The sequence below is a fragment of the Hydra vulgaris genome, chromosome 03 (genome assembly GCF_038396675.1).
Source record: "Hydra vulgaris chromosome 03, alternate assembly HydraT2T_AEP".
In the NCBI taxonomy this organism is placed as follows: Eukaryota; Metazoa; Cnidaria; class Hydrozoa; order Anthoathecata; family Hydridae; genus Hydra; species Hydra vulgaris.
In genome coordinates, this window is record NC_088922.1 from 49,027,810 (window position 1) to 49,049,411 (window position 21,602).

The window sequence follows — 21,602 nt, forward strand, 5'->3', positions numbered from 1 at the left end:
AAATTTTAACTATAACTGCAAAGCACTTTTGAAGTCAGCTGTTTATTCTAGTTTTAATACAAAAATAGTGTAAAAAAGTCATTTTAACGAGTTTTCTTTCTACGCAAGTAATTTTACTTAAACATAGAAAAAAGTCACGCAAATAATTTCTTGCAACTTTTATTTGTTAAGCAGATCAGAATTAGACCCTAAGGTAAGTAAACAGCATAACATGCTCATCATAATATTAGTTTGAATTATTTTATGTTTTAATGCGATTGTCAGTATAGGTGAAAAAAAATTACTAAATTTTGTAAATAAATTTTTCGGACTAAACTGGGATAACTTTACACAATGTGCAAAATTACCACAACTGTCTTTAATTATCTAAAAACAATACTTTTTAAAACTTGAAGTAAATTTTATATATAAGCATAATTATTACATATATTTTTATTGTTTTTATTAACATTTTTTGCTTATTCCTAAGTAACACTCATGTTTTTTCCTGATGTCAAGTTGTTACAAAGCCAGAAAATATAAAGACTATACAAATAATGACCTATCCAAATGTCTTGAAGAGGTCAAATGTAAAAAGCTGACACAAAAGCAAGCTGCTGCTAAATATGGCATCAGTCGAAGAACAATTTGTTATAAATTAAAAGGAAAAGACAACTTAAAACCTGGTAGGCCATACTTCTTTTCCAAATTCGAGGAGGCTGCTTTTGTGAAGTGTACTATTCAGTTGAGTGATTTTGGATTTCCAATTGGTAAAGAAGATTTACGTCATATTATGAATAATTATCTAATTAGTTTAGGAAAAAAAGTAAAAGAGTTTAAAATCTTTCCTGGGCCTGATTTAGTTAACTCGTTTTTACAAAGACATCCACAACTTACAAGTAAATTTGTGCCAAACTTAAAAAAATCTCGAGCAATAGTTAATGAAGAAATTTTAAAGGATTATATTCAGGAATTATCAAAAACTGTACAAAATGTACCTCCAAGCAACATATATAATTACGATGAAACAAATTTGAGTGATGATCCAGGTTTAAAAAAATGCTTGGTAAAGAGAGGTAATAAATACCCAGCAAATATAAGAAACACTTCTAAGACAAGTGTTTCTATTATGATATCAGGTAATGCTGCAGGTGAAGTTCTACCACCGTTTGTAGTTTATAAAGCTGTAAATCTGTGGTCAACTTGGTGTGAAGGAGGTCCTAAAGGAGTCAGATACTTTAACATTAAAAGTGGTTGGTTTGACGGAGCAGCTTTTGAAGAGTGTTTTTTTTCTATAGTTTTACCTTCTTTAAAAAAAAAATTAGGAGTTAAAGTTTTGTTAGGCGTTAACTTATCCTCTCATATCTCTGCAAAAGTAATTAATGTCTGTGAAAAAAATAAAATTCTATTTGTTTGCCTGCCACCTAACAGCACGCATATAACTCAACTTCTTGATGTGGCTTTCTTTAAACCTTTAAAAACAGCTTGGCGTAGAATTATTACAGAGTACAAAGATTCTTCTGCTGGCTGCACAAAAACATCTCTTGAAAAACAACATTTTCCAGAACTTTTAAACAAGTTATTGATTGCTATAGAACTAATTCAGGCTAACAACTTAAAATCAGGTTTTAGAAAGTGTGGTAATTATCCAGTAAATGTCAATCAACTTCTCACACAATTTAGAGAGAGAGAATCGTACAATAAAGAATTTTCAGAAGACAGCTTTAAGATTTTTTTACAAGAAAAATATAAACCCTTGCAGTCTTCAGAAACCAAACAACAAAAAAAAAAGCTTTTTGTTCCTGCAGGGAAAAGTGTTGGCACAGAAGATTTAGAAAAGTTTAGTAACAGTTTTGATATTTGCTAAAAGCTTGCAAAGAAAAAAAAAACTGAATAAAAACACGAAGAGCATAAAGTCAAAAGTTCAATCTGAAGAAGATCCGAAAGAGTGCCATGATCACAGTTCTAGCTCAAAATCATTGAGTAGCATTGAAAATAAACTTGTAAACAGATATAATAAGAATGAGAAATCAAGCTCAGAAAATTTGAAACATGTGAACTTTTTCCTTGACAAATTACAAATGCCAAGGAAAACAGTGCTTATGTGCAGCCAATGGTAATAATATTAAATGCTTGTTTGACACACAAGAAAATTTTTATGAATGGGACAATACTTGTTTCACATTAAGAAGCCTCAAAAAATAACCTAAACCAGAGAACTTTACAAAGTACCTCTATTAGACTTTCATTTCTGTTGAAGTTTGTTTATTTAGCTTTTATTTTTTATTTTAGAGATATATAATTGCCTACATTAAAAGAAATTTTGTGTTTTTAGTTTTTAATGTGGCTATGTTTCTTTTATCATGTTAAACTTTTTATTAACCAAAACAATGGTAAATCTGATTTTTTTTTATTTTCATTTTTATTCGTCATTAAACTCTTGTTAAAATTTCCTTTAAACAGTATAATAAAAAGAGTTTAAGTAGCAAGATTCATATAAACGGTAAAGTTTCAAATTTTACAAGGCTGTGCAAAGTTATCCAAAACCCCGGTTAACTTAAAACATAATTTAGACACCCATAAAAAATCCTTCTTAAATGGTTAAAAAATAAATTCTAATAATAACAGTTTTTGAATAGTCCAAAGAAAATTTTTGGCAAGATTTTATAAATATTAGAGATGTTTTAAGCCAATTTTTAGAAACACAAAGCAAAAAATTTCAACTATTTGCGCAGTTACCCAAAGTTACGGTATCCTTCTTGTTTTTTTACTTTTTTACGCTGATTTCTTTGAGCGATTCCTGAAGCTTAACTCATCTTCGTTATGAACTATAAGTTATTATCGTTAACTTTAACAAGTAGCTTAGCATTTAAAGAGTACACGGGAAAAAACGGCAGAGTCACATTTAAAAAGTTTTGAGAAAGTATATATTAATCATTAAAAGTCTTTGTATAAAGTTAGGAAAAAAAATTTTTTAATAAAAGTTACAAATATTTTATTAAAAATGTAAACTTCAGATAAATTAATCAAGAAATAAGTTTTTCTAATTTACTTCAATGCTTTATATGAACACTTTTATAAATGATTAATATATACTTTCTCAAAACTTTTTAAATGTGACTCTGCCGTTTTTCCCGAGTACTCATCATTAATATTTGCATTTAAGAGCGCTATGGTCTTAAAACTAAAATACCGAACGTTCTGCAAACCAATTCCCGTATTTTCTCATATAATAGTTTTTTTCTTTGTTTATGGATTGGTTAGCATAATTTGGTCCATAATCTTTCAGGTTCATCATTTTATATTAGTTTAACTTTATTATCAAATCAATCAATTAAAAAAGGAAAATAATTTATTTTGAAACTATTTGGTTTCAGACAAATATATTATTTGAAAATATTATGATTCTAATGTTCTAAAACTAAACTTTTACTTCCTTAAAAGATAAATTTGCTGTTCAGGATTTAAATGATGTCTCGAAAGGAAAGTTATTTTTTCAGATTGTTAATTTATTCAAACACCATGTCAAACTCAAATTACAAACATAAATCTGGAGCTCAAAAGAGAAAACTTAAAAATGAGATAAGATCAAAGAATATCTTTTGATCTCTTGAGGATTGCAGAGAGCATAACAGTAGCATTGATGTCAGAGCTGAGGATCATTTTGAAATAGATTCAAAAGGTGAAAAATCAGACAAAGGAAATGCGCATGGATCCACTACTTCTGATGGACAAGACACAAGAAATTAGTCTAATGATGGTGTGACAGAAAAAAAATTAAATGTAGATAATACTTCTGATTCTAAATTAATCAAAAACACTGAGATTATTCTTGATGACCCTGGTGCATGGTCAAAATTGATTTAAGATGGACAGCGCCAAAGTATAGTAACAGCTTTGAGATTAAATTACCAAAAATTATGAAAAATTACCAAAAGATCTAAAAGAAAGAAAGTTTTATGAATCTTTGTTGTGTACAAAAATGAACAAACACGAAATCGTTTTCCTAGAGAATGTTTGCATGGAGTTTAACAAAAGAAAAACTTTATTGTCTACCATGCCGTATTTATTTAATCATAATAAATACAACTTGAGCAGTTTAGCTCGTGAAGAATTTTCCCCTAAAAAGACACCATGGTAAAAGTTGAAATTAGTACTGAACATCGAAAACAATATTTGGCTTGGAAATTCCTTTTGGAGTCAATAAAAGGAAATGGAATAGATAAACAATTACAGCTTCAAATACAATGCGAGAGAAATAAGTGGAAAGCAACCCTGAAACGGATTATAGATGTCACATTATTTTTATCATCTAGAGATTATTTCAAGGAGAGAACACAACAATTATCATTTCAAGGAGAGAACACACCAATTGGAGATGTTTATAATAACAATTTTTTAATAATCTTAGAATTGATTGGAAATTATAATGAAGTGACACTGCAACATCTTGCAACATCAAAGTCAGTTAGAATCGAAAAGTAAGAAGGAAAAACCACATTATTTGTCTTGGTACTCTCAAAATGAATTCATCAAGTTATGTTCAGACAAAGTTCTACAAACTATTCTAGATCAAAGAAAAGATGCAATATTTTATGGGTTGATATTTGATGCAACTCCGGATATTTTTTACATATTTTTCTTTATTACAATATATTTTTCTTTATTACAATATTTATTACAATTTAAATAAATAAAATTTTGTTACAATAATAAAAGTTAACAAGTCAAGATATCGTTAAGAAAATAAATATTAAAAATAAATATAAAGAACGCGGATTACTCAAAGAAGACGATCTTGTCACAGAGAAACCGCTAATTGCTTGTGGATAAAAAAACAAACAAAAAAATAAATAAAAAAGAATATACATTAAATATATACATATACTAATATAGATAAGGGATTTTCAAAAAATTTTCAAAATTTAAAAGTAGATTAGTATATTATCAGTTAAAAAAATGAGTTTTTTAAGATTTTGTTTAAAAGAATCAAAATTACATTCTTGAGAAAAGTCTTTAGAAGTATTTAGAACTATACCTAATATGGATCCTTGAGAAACTCCACATGAAGTATTTAACAAATTAGATGATACGTTATCACCTGCATAAACAAATTGTTTCCGATTATTTAGGTAACTTTTAAGCCAAATTAATATATTTCCAGTAATTCCGTACCACTCCAACTTTTTAAAAAGAATTTTGTGATCAATAGTATCAAAAGCTTTTGCCAAGTCAATGAAAACATCTAAAGTAAATTGAGAATTTTCAAATGAGTCAGATATAATTCTTGTAAATTGTAAAATGGCATGTTCAGTGGAATTGTTTTTTTGGAATCCATATTGATTGCTGTATAATAAATTGTTTATAGTAAGATGATTATAAATTTTATTGTACAAAATTCTTTCTAAAACTTTAGAGAATACAGAAAGTAGTGAAATTGGACGATAGTTACTTATATTCTCAACGTCACCACCACTTAATATTGGTATGACTTTTGCTAATTTTAGAGCTTGTGGAAAAATTCCCTGTTTAATTGATAGCGAAAAAATCTTTAAAAGTATATCTTTTAAAACATCAAATGAACTTATAATAATGTTTCCGTTAATACCATCAGGGCCTACTGCTTTGTTAGATTTCAACATTTTAAATGCAATTTCAAACTCTTCAAGAGATAATTCAAAAGAGTTCAAGTAATAGTTTAGAAGGAAACATAGATCAATCATTAAGCTGTTTGCTATAGGAATGTTTTTTGCAAGATTTGGTCCTACAGACACAAAATATTTATTAAACTCTTCCGTAATTTGTCTTTTATCATATAAAAATTCATTATTATGTTTAACCATTCTTGGCAAAGGGTGAGATGTACTTTTTTGCTACCAGTAATTTCTCTTATTATAAACCAAGTGCGCATAAAGTTATTATATAGTTATTATAAACCAAGTAAAATTTAATTTATATTTATCTAGTAAATTTAAATAATATTTTTTTTTTGTTTTTTTTTGAGGCTTTCAAAAAGTTTAGCGTAATTTTTATATATAATTTTATTTTCATTTGTTTTACATTTTAAGTAATTAATGTATAATTTTTGTTTAATTTTTGAAGACTTACGCAAACCCTTAGTAATCCAAGGCGATTTAATACTTTTAGCTTTGAGATTTAAATTAACTTCAGGGAAATTTGTGTCGTAAATATCATAGAAAGTTTTAAAAAAGGAGTTATAAACTAAGTTTGTATTATTAGAGGCGTTAATAAAGTTCCAATCAGTTAAAGATAATTGTTCTTTAAAAGATTCAAGGTTTTTATTTGTAAAATTTCGCTTTTTGAAAACTCGTTTTTCATTAAGAAGTAATTTATTATCTATATTTATAGAAAAGAAAACAGGAAAATGATCAGATATGTAATTTTTAATTATGCCTTTTTTTAAGGATACGTTAAATACATCAGTGGTTAAAATATTGTCAATTAAAAAAACACTTGATTGAGTAATTCTTGTCGGTTTGCTAATCAAAGGAATCGCACCATTTTCGAGAATGCCATTATAAAACTTTTTAATGTTATTATTGACGTGGTATTGAAAACAATCTAAATTCAGTTCACCTAATAAGTAGATAAATTTAATTTCGCGGTTACTTTTTTTAATAACGTCATTACATAAAAACATTAAAATTTTTAATTTCACCTGAAAGTGGGCGATAACAGCAACTTAGAATTTTATTTTTTAATTTATTGATTAAAATTTCAATCGTTAAAACCTCTTTATCAGCATCAGCGATGCTTATGTCATGCCGGATAAAATATTGTAAGTTATTTTTAACATAAATAAGAACGCCTCCGCCACGCTTATTTGTTTTTCATGCCAATGAAATTACATTAAAACCCGGCAGTTCAAAATTGGTAAAAGAATTTACGTCATCCGAACTGCACCATGTTTCTGTTAAGCAGATTGTATTAAAAAGATTACTAGTTTCTTCAATAAAATTACTAAAGATTTTAAAATTTTTTTTTAAACTTCGAATATTAATGTGAATTGTGTTATTATTATTTTGATCAAGAAATCCTTTAATTTCATGGGTAAAAAAGTTGTTGCATTTATTTTACAAAACATCAGAATCAGTAAAATAATTAAGATCAGGATCAGATTCCTCGTCTAATAAGAAATCATTAGTTCAAAAAAAATCATGAAAACTAGACTCAAAATTTAAGGATTTATTAGAATCCATTTAATTTTTGTTTTTTCATATTCGAAATGAGATCAAAGAATTTCTTTTATAAATCCCGTATGATTAATTTATTATATACAACTTTAACGTACTTCCCCTATTGCCCTTAAATCTTATGCCTCATTCAGGAGTTTTTTCCGGAATTCCAGCGTATGTTCACTATAATCTTCATTTACGTAAACCTTTTGAGTCCATAATTTCATCGTCGTATATTTTCTTAATATCGTGGCTTTGTCTTTGTAGTTAAGAAATCTTACTACGATCGATCTATTTTTATTATTGTTTTCAGGTAATTTTTTGCCAACTCGATGCGCCCTTTCAATTTCAAAGTTTCCGTGTAGCTGAAGTTTATTATTTAAAAATTCCCTTACTTTATTTTCACTGTCTTCCCAACTTTCATTTTCGATTTCTTCAATCCCGCAGAATCTTAAGTTGTTGCGTCGACTTCTGTCTTCAAGTTCTGCCAATTTGTTAATCATTTTAGAATTTGCATTTTCATTTATCAATGATGTTTTTGATGTTTGATGATCAGCGACTATTTTATCATAATTATTACACACAATTTTAACAGCTTTATTAAGTTCGCGTATTCCTTTTTTAGTTCCTTGTTCTCGTCAATTACTGAGTTTAATTTGTTTTCAAGTTTTTCAATTCTATCATTAAACATCTTCATAATAGTATTTTCATGAATTTCCAAAATATCTTTTAACTGTGCAGATGTAAAATTTTTAGTAGCCGTTTTGAATTTTTTTTTTTTTATGACCAGTAAGTAAAAAAGAACACGTCCGCTCGCATAGAAAGCATAGAAAGCTTCTACTGCTTGTTGTCTCAGATGGGATGTGTTGAAAAAACACATACCGTTATCTCTTTAAAGTCTTTTAGAAACAAGGTGGAGTGAAAGAATTCAAGCCATTCGACCAATCGCCAAACATTATCCTGGCGTATTCGCTGTGTTAGATGCTCTTCTCCAGGGAAATGTTTAGAACTAACACCTTCGGCACAAAACATAACTAATTGCAATATGTGATTTATTTTCACCCATTTTGAACTTACATAAATATGAGGATGTAGACCTAATTTTAAAAGCGGCCAAACTTGTAAATGCATACAAGAAAGATCTGTCAGAAGATCTGTCAAAATTAGTGAAATACTTCATCTGAAAAGTATTTACAAAACAGTTTTTGGTATTAAAAGTTCTCGCCTTCATCTTCTGAATTCAATTTATGACAAACAACTCATGGCATTTTTACCAACATCTGTCTGGCAATTAAACTGTTTTGTACAATTCCAGTAACTGTATCATCAGCAGAAAGATCATTTAGCAAACTGGCAAATAAATTGAAATCATTGCAAAGAAGCACAACCTGTCAAGATTGTTTAAATCATCTTGCCATATTATATATTGAAAATAATTCAGCAAAACGAGTTGATTTCAGTAATATCATTGAAAAGTTTACTTTGGAAAAACCCGAAAATGTCAATTAAGATAATATTTGTAACTTTTATATTACCAATGCTATTAAATATATTCTCTTTCAAATGAATCTCGAAAACTTTTCTTTAATTTTGTTTTATCATTAAGACAGTCTTTAAGTGTCTTTTACTGTCATCAAGACAGCATTTTTATTGATCCTAATTTTTGGTTCTTAGTTCTAATGGAATAAACAGACCAAGTGCATTAAAAATAGCTTATGGTATACTGTCAATATAAATTCTTTTTTAAGAAACGATCTGTTGATAAAAAACTTTTTTTGACCAACACAAATTTAGTACCAATTAGAAAACTGTGTTGTTTGGTTGAAAGTAATCAGGTAATTTAATTTTTTTAATTACAGGAGTTATTTAATAACTTCCTTATTTTATCTGTCAAAAAAAAAATATTTTTCTTCGCAAAAATATTTTGCGAAGAAAAATCATTTTCAAAAAATATTTTGCGGGAAAAAAAAAATTTTCCCGCAAATAAAAAGGACTCGCAGACGGGCCCAGTCCTGTCTTAGAAGTGGGGGTCATGACTGTAAAAAGTCTTTATAAGATTTATGTATAATTAAGATAATACATAAGTCTTATAAAGATTTTTAAAGCTTTTGTCAAGTTAAACATATTTTGAAAGCATAAAACCTTTTAATATTTTTACTTTTTTTACAATACTTTTATTAAAAGTTTTTATAGAACTTTTCCCCAAAAATCTTGGAGCAAAGTTTAATTTTTTTTAAATTATATCATGAACAATACTGTCCCAGCAAACATTCTATAGCGGAATTTCAGTGAACCTTTGTGTGCATTTTGAGCGGTCCGCTGTAGTTCAGCAAGCACTTAACGTTGAAACAACGTTATGTGCTTGCTGGGGTTATCACATTAATTGTATAAGGACTTTAGCCGGCGTGTTAAGGCTCATAGTTATTTTTAATACCATCATCGAAGCGCGGGCTTATCGTGAACGTATAAACATAAAAAAAAAAATCTAGTTAAAAATTATATAAATAGATATATTTATTATATATTGGTTGAAATTTTTACATTTAAAAAATATTTACATTATATTTACATAATACTAATTTATCAATATTTATACATTAACTATTTTCACCACAATTGGTGCAGCATTCCGTAACTATGCCGCTAAGTAAATGTTTTATTTCTGCTATGTCATTGGAATCTTGTTCAACAACTTCGCTAGACGTCGTTTGTTCACTATTTAAATGATTCTCTTCTGTACTATCAAAGTCTGAGAACTCATTCGGTACTTGTTCTATTTCTTGGACAATGTTTTTTGTCTGATTCATTTTCGCTGCAAGTTTATCAAAAATTTGGTTTATTTTATTAATAACATTTTTTCTAGCACAACGTATCTGTTCTTCGCCTTCCGCTAGTATTTTATCGAGGTCAATCATATATTTTGTGAGTAGTTCTTCAAACCATAAGATTTTTTTCTCTTGAAAATTATCGTTTAGCAATGTATCTATTTCGTTATTGATGGCGTTTACATTGCGCAAAATATTTTCGATTTCGGCCAGATTAGTTTCCACATTGTTTTTTATTTTTGTAACGTTGTTTTCTAGTTCTTCTTTAAAGTCCTTTTCAATACCTATCGGGATGTTTATTTCACATGCACCATGATAACTTTCTTTCTCAGACTGTATATTATTAGAATGGCTTTCGTTGCAATTTTTCGCTTTTAACGCATTACTGACGTTTTGAAGGTTCACAGATTTTAATGTATTGTTAATGTCCTGGTGGTCGACAGATTTAGATTGTTTATCAGCAAAATAAATCGGTATTTGAGTAACTTTTCCAGCTTCTTTTGGACTTTTGAAACTATGACCTGGCTGTTTACATCGTTGATTAAAACGGTTATGAGGTTGATACAACTCTTCTCCACACGAACCAAGGTTATCGGAGAAAAAATATGGATGCAAACCAGAGTTTCTCTTTCTCTTAATTGAAAAATCATCGTGCATGCCATTGCTTCGAGACATATACGGATAATAGTAGCCCATTTTATTAAATTCACGAGTATTTTATTTCGTCTAAACTTCTCTCAAATTGCTTCTTAACTTTTTCGTTCTACACTGCAAAGTTTACATCTTTATTTATATGAAATAACGTCTTTCGCGAACTTTCTTATTATTTTTTGTTTTTTTCTGATTCGAGTTTCCGTAAATTCTAGAACTTGTTTTCTGTGGTCAAGTTTACAAAAACTAAACAATGGTTTACTAAGTATAAAACATTTTTCTATGTGGTCAAGTTCACAAAAACTAAATAACTATCCGCAAAAAATGTCTACAACAATTTTATTCCGTAAAATAACTACACAACAAATCGGAATCCTTTTATATTCCTCAAGCGGGTCGAAGTGTTGAAAAACAAGACAAACCGAAATGAAGTGAGATCATCATATATTATCTTTTGCATCTAAATACATAACCTGACATTTTAATATATTTTAGTATTATATGACTGATGAAATTGATAATTGTACCTGTATTTTTCTATCTTTGATATTAAAAAGTCCGGTGTAGCAAGTAGTTTGTAATAGTTAAATGCATAATTTAAACCAATAAAATCTTTGTGATGTAGTTATATATTAGGAACAATTTTGCAAATATGTATAAAATAAATGGAAAAATGCCTGACATTCTAAATACTTTAACTTCCAAAGCAATAATAAAATTCCTATAAATCTTACTATAAATAATTATCATTATATGGTATTAGATAGTTGTAACGTTATAAAACTTTTTAAGCGAAATAAAAATGCAGAAATTTTGATTTTCTATTTATGTTTTTTTTTCTAACTATAAATAACTTAAGTACATACGTTATAAATATTTGTACTAATTTTAAAAAGTTACAATAAAATTGACTGAATAAAATTTGACAAGTAAATTTAATTATTATTATAGCACTGATATACTTTTAATATTGTCTAAATGAATGACTTTATTAATATTTGTCTTACATTGTCTTATTTAGGCTTGAGCTTTGCAACTTCAGCGGTTACAAAATATACCCTGGCCATGGAAAACGATATGTTAGATCAGATGGCAAGGTATGTAAAACTAGACCAATTCTGTTAAGTCATTTGCTTTTAAATTATGATTACATGATTAATTTTAGCATCTCATTAAAGTGTATTTAAATGAAAATATTTTATGGTTATAAACTAGAACACAAGCTAAAAGTTTAATTTATAAAAGTTCTTAAATATGTATAGACTTTTAAAATAATGATAAAATAATGTCTACTTTAAATGACCTTGTGCTCATTCAAATCTGACATTAATGCCAAAGCAAGCTAAATTATGTTGCATATTTTACACAGATCACTATGCGTTTCTTATTAAGCAAAATTTTAAGTCAGTATTTGTTAATCCTACAGTTGAGCAACCTAAAGTATTTTTAATTTTTCACTTGAGATGCTCTAGACAGTGGAGACTTTTTGAACAAGAAATATTTATTAAAATAATAAAAGAAAATAATTGCTCCTATATGCTAAGTTATTGTTAGATAATCATCTTTTTTTGTGCCAGAAAAAAAAGATGATTATCTGACAAAACTGTCTGTTTTTTTCAGAAAATTATCACTTTCTCTATCACGAAAGTAAAAATTTTTTTCTTAACAATTAAAGATTGAAATTTCTGGTTTCTAGCTTTATTTGTTAAGAAAAAAAGCCTAAACTTAATCTTATTTTAATTGAGTTAAGGTTATTTTTGTAAGAGTAATCTGGAAATGCAGTTCAAATTAAATTTATTTTTGAAGTATAAAAATGAAAATAAAATTTGTAGTTAATAATCATGCAAGTTAATTTCTATTTATATAACAAATTTCTACATTTTAGCTTTTTAATTTCCTAAGTAAAAAAAGTGAGCGCTCTTTTCATATGAGAAGAAATCCACGTAAAATTTCATGGACAGTATTATACAGAAAAAAGCATAAAAAGGGGACTCAAGAAGAGCTTTCAAAAAAAAGAACCAGACGAACTGTGAAGTTCCAAAGAGCCATCCAAGGAGCATCACTAGAAGCAATCCTTGCTAAAAGAAACATGAAACCTGAATTAAGAGAAGCTCAAAGAAATCAAGCAATAAAGTAATTTTTTTTTTTTATGTATTACTAAGTTTAAAAAAATTTAGCTATGAAAATAATTATTTTAAATTTTTTAGGAGAATTTTTAAAACCCTAGTTGTTAATATTTAAAAACCTTTTTTTTTAATTTATGAAAGAAGCCAACTATTTAGTTTCTAATGTAAGTTTATATCTAACAAAAATATATATTACAGTGTAGAGATTATTATTGAGGAAACCACCTTTTTCCCGCCAACTTTTGGATGGGGTGATGATTTTGAGTTTTACCCCCTCTCCCATCCTTATCTCTCTTCCCCTTCCTAATTAAAACCGGTACCCGGCAATGATTTTTAATCATCGTTTTTTCAATTTTCATTTGTGTTTACCTGGTTAAGTCTTATTCTAGGATAAGGAGTTAATTCAAAATAAGACTAAAGAATTGTTTTAAGTATTTTAACATTTATTAACCATATTTTAGTATATTAAATTTTAGTATTTATATGTTTTAAATAATCAGTGATTACATTTTTAAATACTTTAAACAATTTTTAATTAATATTTACATTACATAATTTAATTACATATATTAAATCGTGTAATATTTGTAAAATTGAAAAAATGGTTTTAAGTCTTGTATTCAAATAACTATTTGAACAAAAAACAGCATTTAATTAACATATTTACTATTATTTTTATTAAAAAATTTATCTTAATCTAAATATAAGCAAATCTGTTCATTTAACTTTTACTAAAGGTTAATAACTTCTAAAGTGATTTTAAGGCGTCTTTTAAATTAAAGATAGTTATAGAAGAGAAAATTACGGTAAATATTTTAAAAATGTTACATTTTTATTAAAAAACATTTTGAAAAAAATATCGTCTTAATCATCAAGTATAATTAAAAATTTTTTAATAAATAAGTTACATTTAACTATGGGTAATTAGAAACAGATCTCAATAAAACTTTTGTAAAGTTATTGTAATCATTATTTTTATTATTTTATAAGTAACAGAGAATATAGAACAGAAACAACTTTCTTAAAAAGTTTGTTCCGTTTTTTCGTTTTCCTCAGGTAAACTGAAAAGCAAGCAAAAGATCAAAAGTTAAATCTGTGCAATAGTTATTAAGAATAAATTGTTTTACTTTTGTTTATCTATTATAAAAGAAAAAACAAGTTAATTTTACTCTTAATGAATGTTTAAAAATTTTTCCATATTTCAAAAAAGAAAATTTTTTACACATTCTATTGTTATACAATTCTGCAACTTGTTTTTAAAATTTAAAGTATTATAACAACGTTTATTTTTTTAAGACTAATGTTCAGTTAGTAATTAAAGTACAGTTACGTCATGTAATTATGTAAAAAAGCTATTTCTTTTAAATTCATTTTATCAACCAAAAAAAATAAGGGCAGCCAAAATAAACTGAAAATTATTTATATAATACTGCATTTAAAACTTGAATTTTTTCTATTTTTAATAAAAAAGCAAAAGAAAAATTAAAAAATCAAATTAATTTTTGGGTGCCCATACTGCTCCATTGGTACTAAAACAGGTCTGGGCTTGTCTCTGTATTCACACTAAATAAGTGCAGGTCTTGTCAAGAAGCGCTTTCCAGATCACATTTTACATGCAAGATGGCAGTTCTTAGAATTAGTGTCAGCATTCAGCAATGCATACCTTGTTTCTATGTCTTATGGTAAAACTTTTGAATCAACATTTTTTTATGGCTACCTGATGCTTACCTCTATTACCTCATTTATTATAAACATTTTTTTTTTTTGGCTACCTGGTGCTTAACCTCTAACAAATTAAGGTTAGCAAATTATTATTTACTTTATTTTTCCTAATTCTGAGGGCTGAAATGGCATTTTTTATGTGTTCAGCAGTTTTATGTTAAGCAAAAACTTTTATTTTAGAACATCTTTTAATATATGACATATGTTCAGAGAATATAAAGTCAGAAAAAAGCTAATCGCTTTAATTTTTTTTTTTCATTAAGACTTTATAGTTGATTTGATTTTTAAAATTTAAATATGGTTATTATAGCATAAATTAGTTATATCTTCTTAATTAATTTATTATTTAAAACTTTAGTCTTTCCATATATCTTTAAAAATGCAATAAATATTTTTCATGGAACAGAGCAATATATCAAAAGAACATTAATCTAACTTTTACTATTTCTTCCAAGGGGTTTTTTAGATACCTTCCTGATGTACCAGTTGTAAAATAAATCCATTAGAAATCAAAGAAAAAAACAATTGTTTTTTACTTGCACTAATATGTAAATAATATTTGGGTTCCTTAATTGCTACCTTTTGTCTTTTTCTTTCTTCTCTTTTTTGATTTTTATTAGGATTTTGTAAAATGTTTTTGTAATAGATTTTACATACTGTAAGGTTTTAAGGTTTTAATAAAGTTTTTAACAGATTTTAGATGATTTTAATTATTGTTTAGAGTCGCGAAAGAAAAGGCTAAAGCTAAAAAATCAGAAAAGAAAGCAGCTAAGGTTAAACTTATTTATTTTATATATTTTTGCTTAATTATTAAAAACTGTATAATATAAAATGCTATCTATATTAAAAGTATAAAAGTATTATATAACAACAAACTATTTATTTTCCATTAATCATTTGTAATAAAATCATTATTACTATTATATTTATGATAATTTTATAAATAATATAAAAATATAGCGCAACAAAATTAATACAAGTTGTAGTTTTAATAAGTTACAGTAATAATAAAAAAGTGGTTAATAAGTTAATGATTTATAAGAATGGTGTCACTTACTTAAAAGTCTGATCAAATAATGAGTTTGATTTAATCAAGAAACCAGTATGATGGTGACGCTAAAAATTTAATTATCTTATTGATTAAATAAACCTTTGCAGACTGATAAAGTTTAGGTAGTGAAAATTATTTTGATAATTTAATAAAGTTTCTGAACTCTCTTAACACTGCAGATAGTTCTAACAAACATGTTATAGTATCCAAGATATAACTGCTAACACATGCTTTCAAAGAACGATATGATCTAAAGCTCTAAATCCTTATCTCAAATCTTTAACAAAATTTATAGTGTGTCTAGTGTTTTTACCATGTAACATAAAATTAGTTGTTTTGTGTGAAATCATTTCCATGCAAGAATTGATCCCTACACTTGGTGTGGTGTTGATTCTACATGTATCCAGATGCTTGGCCAGAGTGATTCACAACGAGAACCATGCAGATCATTTTCATTGCATAAGGAAACATCTGGTTTTTTGGTTTGATTGACATCTTAAGGTAGCTCAAATCAGTTGTTTCAGCCTATTTTGTCATTGCATTGAATAATAACTTTGCTCAGGTCTAAAAAATTAAACATCGATAAATTTTAATCTGCCTCAGTTTAGTGTTACACTATAACTTTACACTAATCTATCTTGTCAAACAGTTCCTTGATCTTTAAAAAGCACAACTTGGAATTTGCATTAAGTAAACCACTTAATCAATTCACCACATTTTTATTTCTTGCTGGTAAAGGTTCCAAAAAAGAGTACAATACAAATAACAACTTCAAGCTTGTGTTAATTTTAATAGCTAGCATTTCTTTAAATTAATTGCTCTCAAAACAAAAAGTAGATTTGGTTGTTATTTTAAAAATTCAAGATATTAGAAGAACATTGTCTCATGAAATTTTTATCTGACCAATAAACATGTGGAATTGGATAAATTAAATAAAGTTAAATTAATTTTACTTTATTATGCTTTAACAAATTTTAATATTTAATTTATTCACAATTATTTTTAATATTGTGAACTATATTTGTATATATATGAAATGTGTGTGTATTAGGGTTATGACTTTTTTTCAACCCCATGCTCCTGTACTGAATAACTTTTACTGTATTGATGAACTTTTACCTAAAAACACGAATTGAACTATTATTTGCATATCTTTTGAAAAAAGTTTTTTTTTTATTGTCGTCAGCATTGAAATTTATTTAAATTCAGTTAAATGTTCCAATAAGTATACTTTTTCTAAATAAATCTTTGAGACAGTTTTTAAAATGCACATATATTGACTGAAAAATATATACTCATTAAAATATTAATGAATTTAAACAAATTTTAATGACAACAATAAAAACTGGTTTGCGTAGTTAAAAATCAATTTTTCAATGGCAGGGTTAGTTTTTCAGAAGATATGCAAATAATAGTTTATTTTGTGCTTTTTAGGTCAAAGTACATCAAGCTAAAGTACCAGGAGTATGGGGTTGGAAAAAAGTTATAGCCCTAGTGTGTATATAGAGTCTATTCTAGAAAAAAAATTTATGGCGGTACCCCCTTGTTCTGGTAAACTTTAGCAGGAAATTAGCGGGGTTTTTTTGTTGCAAAAAACAAACTATATTTGCCATAAAAAATGTAATTTGGGCAACACCCAAATACGGTTGATGCTGTTGAAAACAGTCTGGAATAGTCCCTGATATATATGATAAAGAATTTGGTTATTTTAAACAGCAAATTTTTCCTTTTTTTTCTTTTTTTTTTTTTCTGCCGAAGTTTTAGTGTCGATCAAAAACCAATTGCAAAGTAATTAAATAATTTTGCACAATTATCTTGTTACAAAATAATATTAAAGATTCCATTCTCCAATTTTACTCTCATACGTGTTAAAATAATAAAATTTTCAACTTAAATTTAATAAAATATCAGTTAACTAAGATCTTTTTTATCCAATACACTCTAAGTTTGTCAAACAAACTCAATTTCTTTGTGTCTTAATTTAAAGCCTCTAAAACTTTGTTTACTGATTTAAAGTTATATAATGTCTTATTTAGTCACCTTACTTTAATTGTAGCCTTGTATTTCCCAATTTCCCTCAAATTCATGATTTTTTCATTTTATTTAGCTAAAATAAGTGTAAATTTTCAGATCAAATAAATAAATTTAATTTTTTGCTGTTCCGACTCTGCAAATATAGTAATTCAGGATGGCCAATTCTGAATTCTTAATTCAGGGAACATATTCAATTTGCTTAAGTCAAATCATATTGACAGATTCAGTAACAAAATTTTTTCTTATTGGAGATTAAAAATCAATTGTTTTATTTTCTATTTTATTTTTTTTGTTTAAAAATGTTTATTAACTTTAAGTAAACAGTTTTTAAGTAAACTGCTATTATTTGGGTAAAGTTGTGCGACTTGTTTTTAATGTTGTTAAATTTGCATCGGTAAATCAGGGAAAATGAAATCAAAAATTGTCTGGCCACTGTAATTTCATCCCATATTTTCTTTTTTCTTATCGCAAATACATACTCAAACCAAATATAGGGTTAATATAAAAGAAATACATTTACAAAAAAGATAATCAAAATATATTTACCGAAAAATGCCCAAAATTAAATGGCTGTAAACGCAAGGTAAATCTCTATATTTTGTATAAAAAAAATTTCTAATGTGATCATTATGGTCTTTTTATTTATTTTTATTAAGATTGTTGTATACCTAGTTTTTTCATAATTGTTGTTTACAATATATAAAAAAAAAGAATACGCAAAGTTTATGCAAATAAAAACAACACTGTTTTTGTGAAATCTTTTTTTAATTTAACAATTATGAAAAAACTAAGATACACAATCTAAAAGAAAATTTGGGCCATTATCATCACGTGAGGAAAAAAAATTTAAACTTACATGAAACTTTCCGTAGAACGAAAACAAAATCTTCCAATCATGTTTTAAAAAATTATTTACGCGGAATTTTAACGTTGCCCGCTGGTATAGTTTTCTGTTCCGTTTCGCAAAGTTTCTTCCTAGATATTAAGCCTTTTTCAATAGCTTTTTATTTTGAATCTAATATTTTTGTTAATTTATCTCTTGTTTCAATGTTTTAGAAAGCTGCCCCAGTTGCAAAGAAACCAAAGGAGAAGGTTGCCAAAACTGTGCCTAAAGGTGGACCCGGACGTGTTGGTGGAAAAAGATAATCTGTTTTCCTGTTTAATAAATTATATATACAAAGCAGTTAAGTTATATTTACTGTGCTAAAATTAAGAACTCTGCGACAGGTTGAGCCATCTATCCTGTTAAACAAAGCTTGCTTCAGATTAACTGCTCAATTTTCCGTTTTTTTGTTTTTTTTCCCACTCAACCATTATTACTTTTTTCCAATTTACTTTTTTTTTTCTGTTACTACTAAGCTTTTTTTGTTACTTGGTAAAAAGTACTCTAAAGCTAAGAAACGACGCCAAAATTAGCTAATTAGAAAATTTTTTAAATTATTACCGAGTCAAACTAAGTGCATTCTCAACAAATGCCGTGCATGAGATGGGGGTGGAGCGCGGAGTTAATTTATAAAGCTATATAAAATATAGCAAATAAAATTTGAAAAATCTAAAATCTTGGCTAGGTAAGATAAAGGCGTAGGTATTTTTAGGGAGGAGCTCAAAGAAGCATATGGCAATATTGGAAGGGGGGATGGTTAAAACAATAATTTTACGAACGACCGCCAATGATCTTAAGACCACAATTTTTTATTACGATCAATCTACAGAAAAAATGAACATTTTAATTTAAAGCAGCTCTCGTTGTCTAACAGGTGTAGATTTCTACGTTGATAATCAACGCAGTGTAAAATAACTAGATCAAATATTAATAACATCGGGCTATTTTATAAGCTGCGAGTGAAGCTGATTTTTTTTGTTTTCAACTTTAAACAGCCATTATTATATCGGGCAAAGCAGTCGATATATCAAAATATAAGGAGCTACATGATTTTTGTTAATTAGCTTGAGCATTCATTTAAATTAGTTCTTTCGGCAATTTCATCATTCAACGGTTAATTCTGGTGCTGCGTATGATTCAAGTAGATATGAAAAGCCTGCACAAAATCCGTCCATTAATAGGAAATTTATAAAAATTTAGAATTGTGTTAAAGATGGATTGTTGCTTTGAAACGTGAAAATTAAACCCAACTAAATATACTTGTATATGTAGCGACCATTATTTAGAATCAGACTAATTATTGAATCCCAGATATAAATATTTCAAGTGTTGATCATCATTATAAACCAATTTTAAAATTAAATAATATGCCATCAGTTTTTGTATTTTCTGCAAATACATAAAAGGCAAAAAGGAAACTCCCAACAATACGAACACTATCAACAATTAATCCTTTGTCCAAAAAAAAAAATTTAATGTCTATCCTGCTATAAGTGACACCGGCAAAGAAAATAAAGTAACATAATTATCAGCCAGAAAACACAACTCATAGTACTGACCAAACTTATCAATCTTCAACACTATCTGTAAGATCACCAACAAAAGAAAAATTAAAAAAAAAAGTCAGAGCTTTACAGCAAAAATGAAAAAAAAATTAGTTCTTTAAAAGACATGGTTTCCCATTTACAATCTAAAAATTATTTGACTACAGATGCTGCAACTGTTTTAAGGGAAAATTTATCTGGACTCTCTTATGAAATCATTAAAAATCATTTTCTCAATCAAAATGTTAAACCAAAAGGTCACAGATACAATGATAAAATAACAAAATTTGCTTCAACTCTTCATTTTTATTCTCCACGTGCATACAACTTTCTTCAATCAATGTTGTGTCTTCCTGCTGCCAGTTCAACATCACATTCGATATCATCTGTAAATTGTGACCCTGGTTTGTTCCATGATATTTTTGCCAATCTTAGTGATAAACAGAAAACAGAGGTAAACTTTAAATATTGTGCCCTCATTATTGATGCTATGGCAATTATAAACAGTATAACTTTTGACAAAAGTTCAGGTCACTATATTGGTTTTTGTGATTTCGGCAAGGATATTATTGTATGCGAACCTGAGACTCCAGCTACTGAGGCATTAGTTTTCATGTTAGTTGGTTTGCGATGTTAGTTTTCATGTTAGTTGGTTTGCGATGACATTGGAAAACACCCATTGGTTATGGTTTACCAAATAAAGTTAAAGCAAGTGATTTAACATGCTTTATTGAAAATATTTTAAATTTGGCTTTGACATATAAACTTTATATCAAAAGTATTACATTTGATGGTACAAGTACCAATTTAAATTCTGTTATCCCCTTTGGATGCCAGTTTAGCAAAGACATTGACAATATAGTCAGTACTTTTTCATATAACAAACAACTGATACATATTTTCCTTGATCCATGTCATATGCGTAAATTAGCAAGAAATTCTCTTAATTATATGGGTGTTTTTATTGATGGTGATGACCAATATATTAAATGGAGTTACATTATAGCTTTGTTTGAATTACAAAAGTTTAAAGGTTTGAAATTTGCAAACAAACTTTCAAGAAAACATGTAGAATTTCATCGACACATAATGAATGTGAAAATAGCAGGCCAAACTCTTAGCAACTCTGTTGCTGATGCAATTGAATTTTTAATGGTACCTCAACATCCATCATTCTTGGGAGCAAATGGTACAATCCGTTTTATTCGAGTTATTGACAAATTATTTGACATGCTCAATTCAAGAAATACAAATAGTAAAAACTTTAAAAAACCTTTATATCTTCATGATCAACTTTATGTAAAGATTTTAAAAAACCAAAAATCACTTCTGACCGAAATATAAAGCAGAAAATTATTCATTGTGTTAACAAATTAATCATGATAAAAAAACTATTTAAAGGACTTGATAGCCATGACCTAGAATATTGGACTGTTAATGAAGATTTACATTCTAGCCAGCTTGTTAAAAAGATAAGTGAATATTACTTAAAAATTCGAATGTTCAGATTTGCCCAGGATTATACCAATAAAGTGCTAAGGAAGTCATCAATTGGATTAAGACAACAAACAAATAAATTATTATTATTCAA

The 21,602-nt window shown here is 27.4% G+C and overlaps 3 protein-coding genes across 3 annotated transcripts; 2 read left to right on the plus strand and 1 right to left on the minus strand.

The window, feature by feature from the left end:
* Positions 1 to 490: 490 nt before the first annotated feature.
* LOC136078741 (uncharacterized) lies at positions 491 to 1,846 on the plus strand. The gene has a single exon (XM_065794535.1). It carries the CDS (start codon positions 491 to 493, stop codon positions 1,844 to 1,846), a length of 1,356 nt encoding a protein of 451 aa, XP_065650607.1.
* A 7,818-nt stretch (positions 1,847 to 9,664) lies between these two features.
* On the minus strand, positions 9,665 to 10,827 carry LOC136078238 (uncharacterized). Its single transcript, XM_065793517.1, has one exon. It carries the CDS (start codon positions 10,694 to 10,696, stop codon positions 9,773 to 9,775), a length of 924 nt encoding a protein of 307 aa, XP_065649589.1. The 5' UTR covers positions 10,697 to 10,827; the 3' UTR covers positions 9,665 to 9,772.
* Positions 10,828 to 10,940: 113 nt separating this feature from the next.
* On the plus strand, positions 10,941 to 18,767 carry LOC100201805 (large ribosomal subunit protein eL24). The gene is made up of 5 exons (XM_065793518.1): positions 10,941 to 11,082; positions 11,673 to 11,748; positions 12,537 to 12,784; positions 15,221 to 15,272; positions 18,641 to 18,767. The coding sequence occupies exons 1-5, from the start codon at positions 11,078 to 11,080 to the stop codon at positions 18,728 to 18,730; spliced, it is 471 nt and encodes a 156-aa protein (XP_065649590.1). The 5' UTR covers positions 10,941 to 11,077; the 3' UTR covers positions 18,731 to 18,767.
* The last annotated feature ends 2,835 nt before the right edge of the window (positions 18,768 to 21,602 follow it).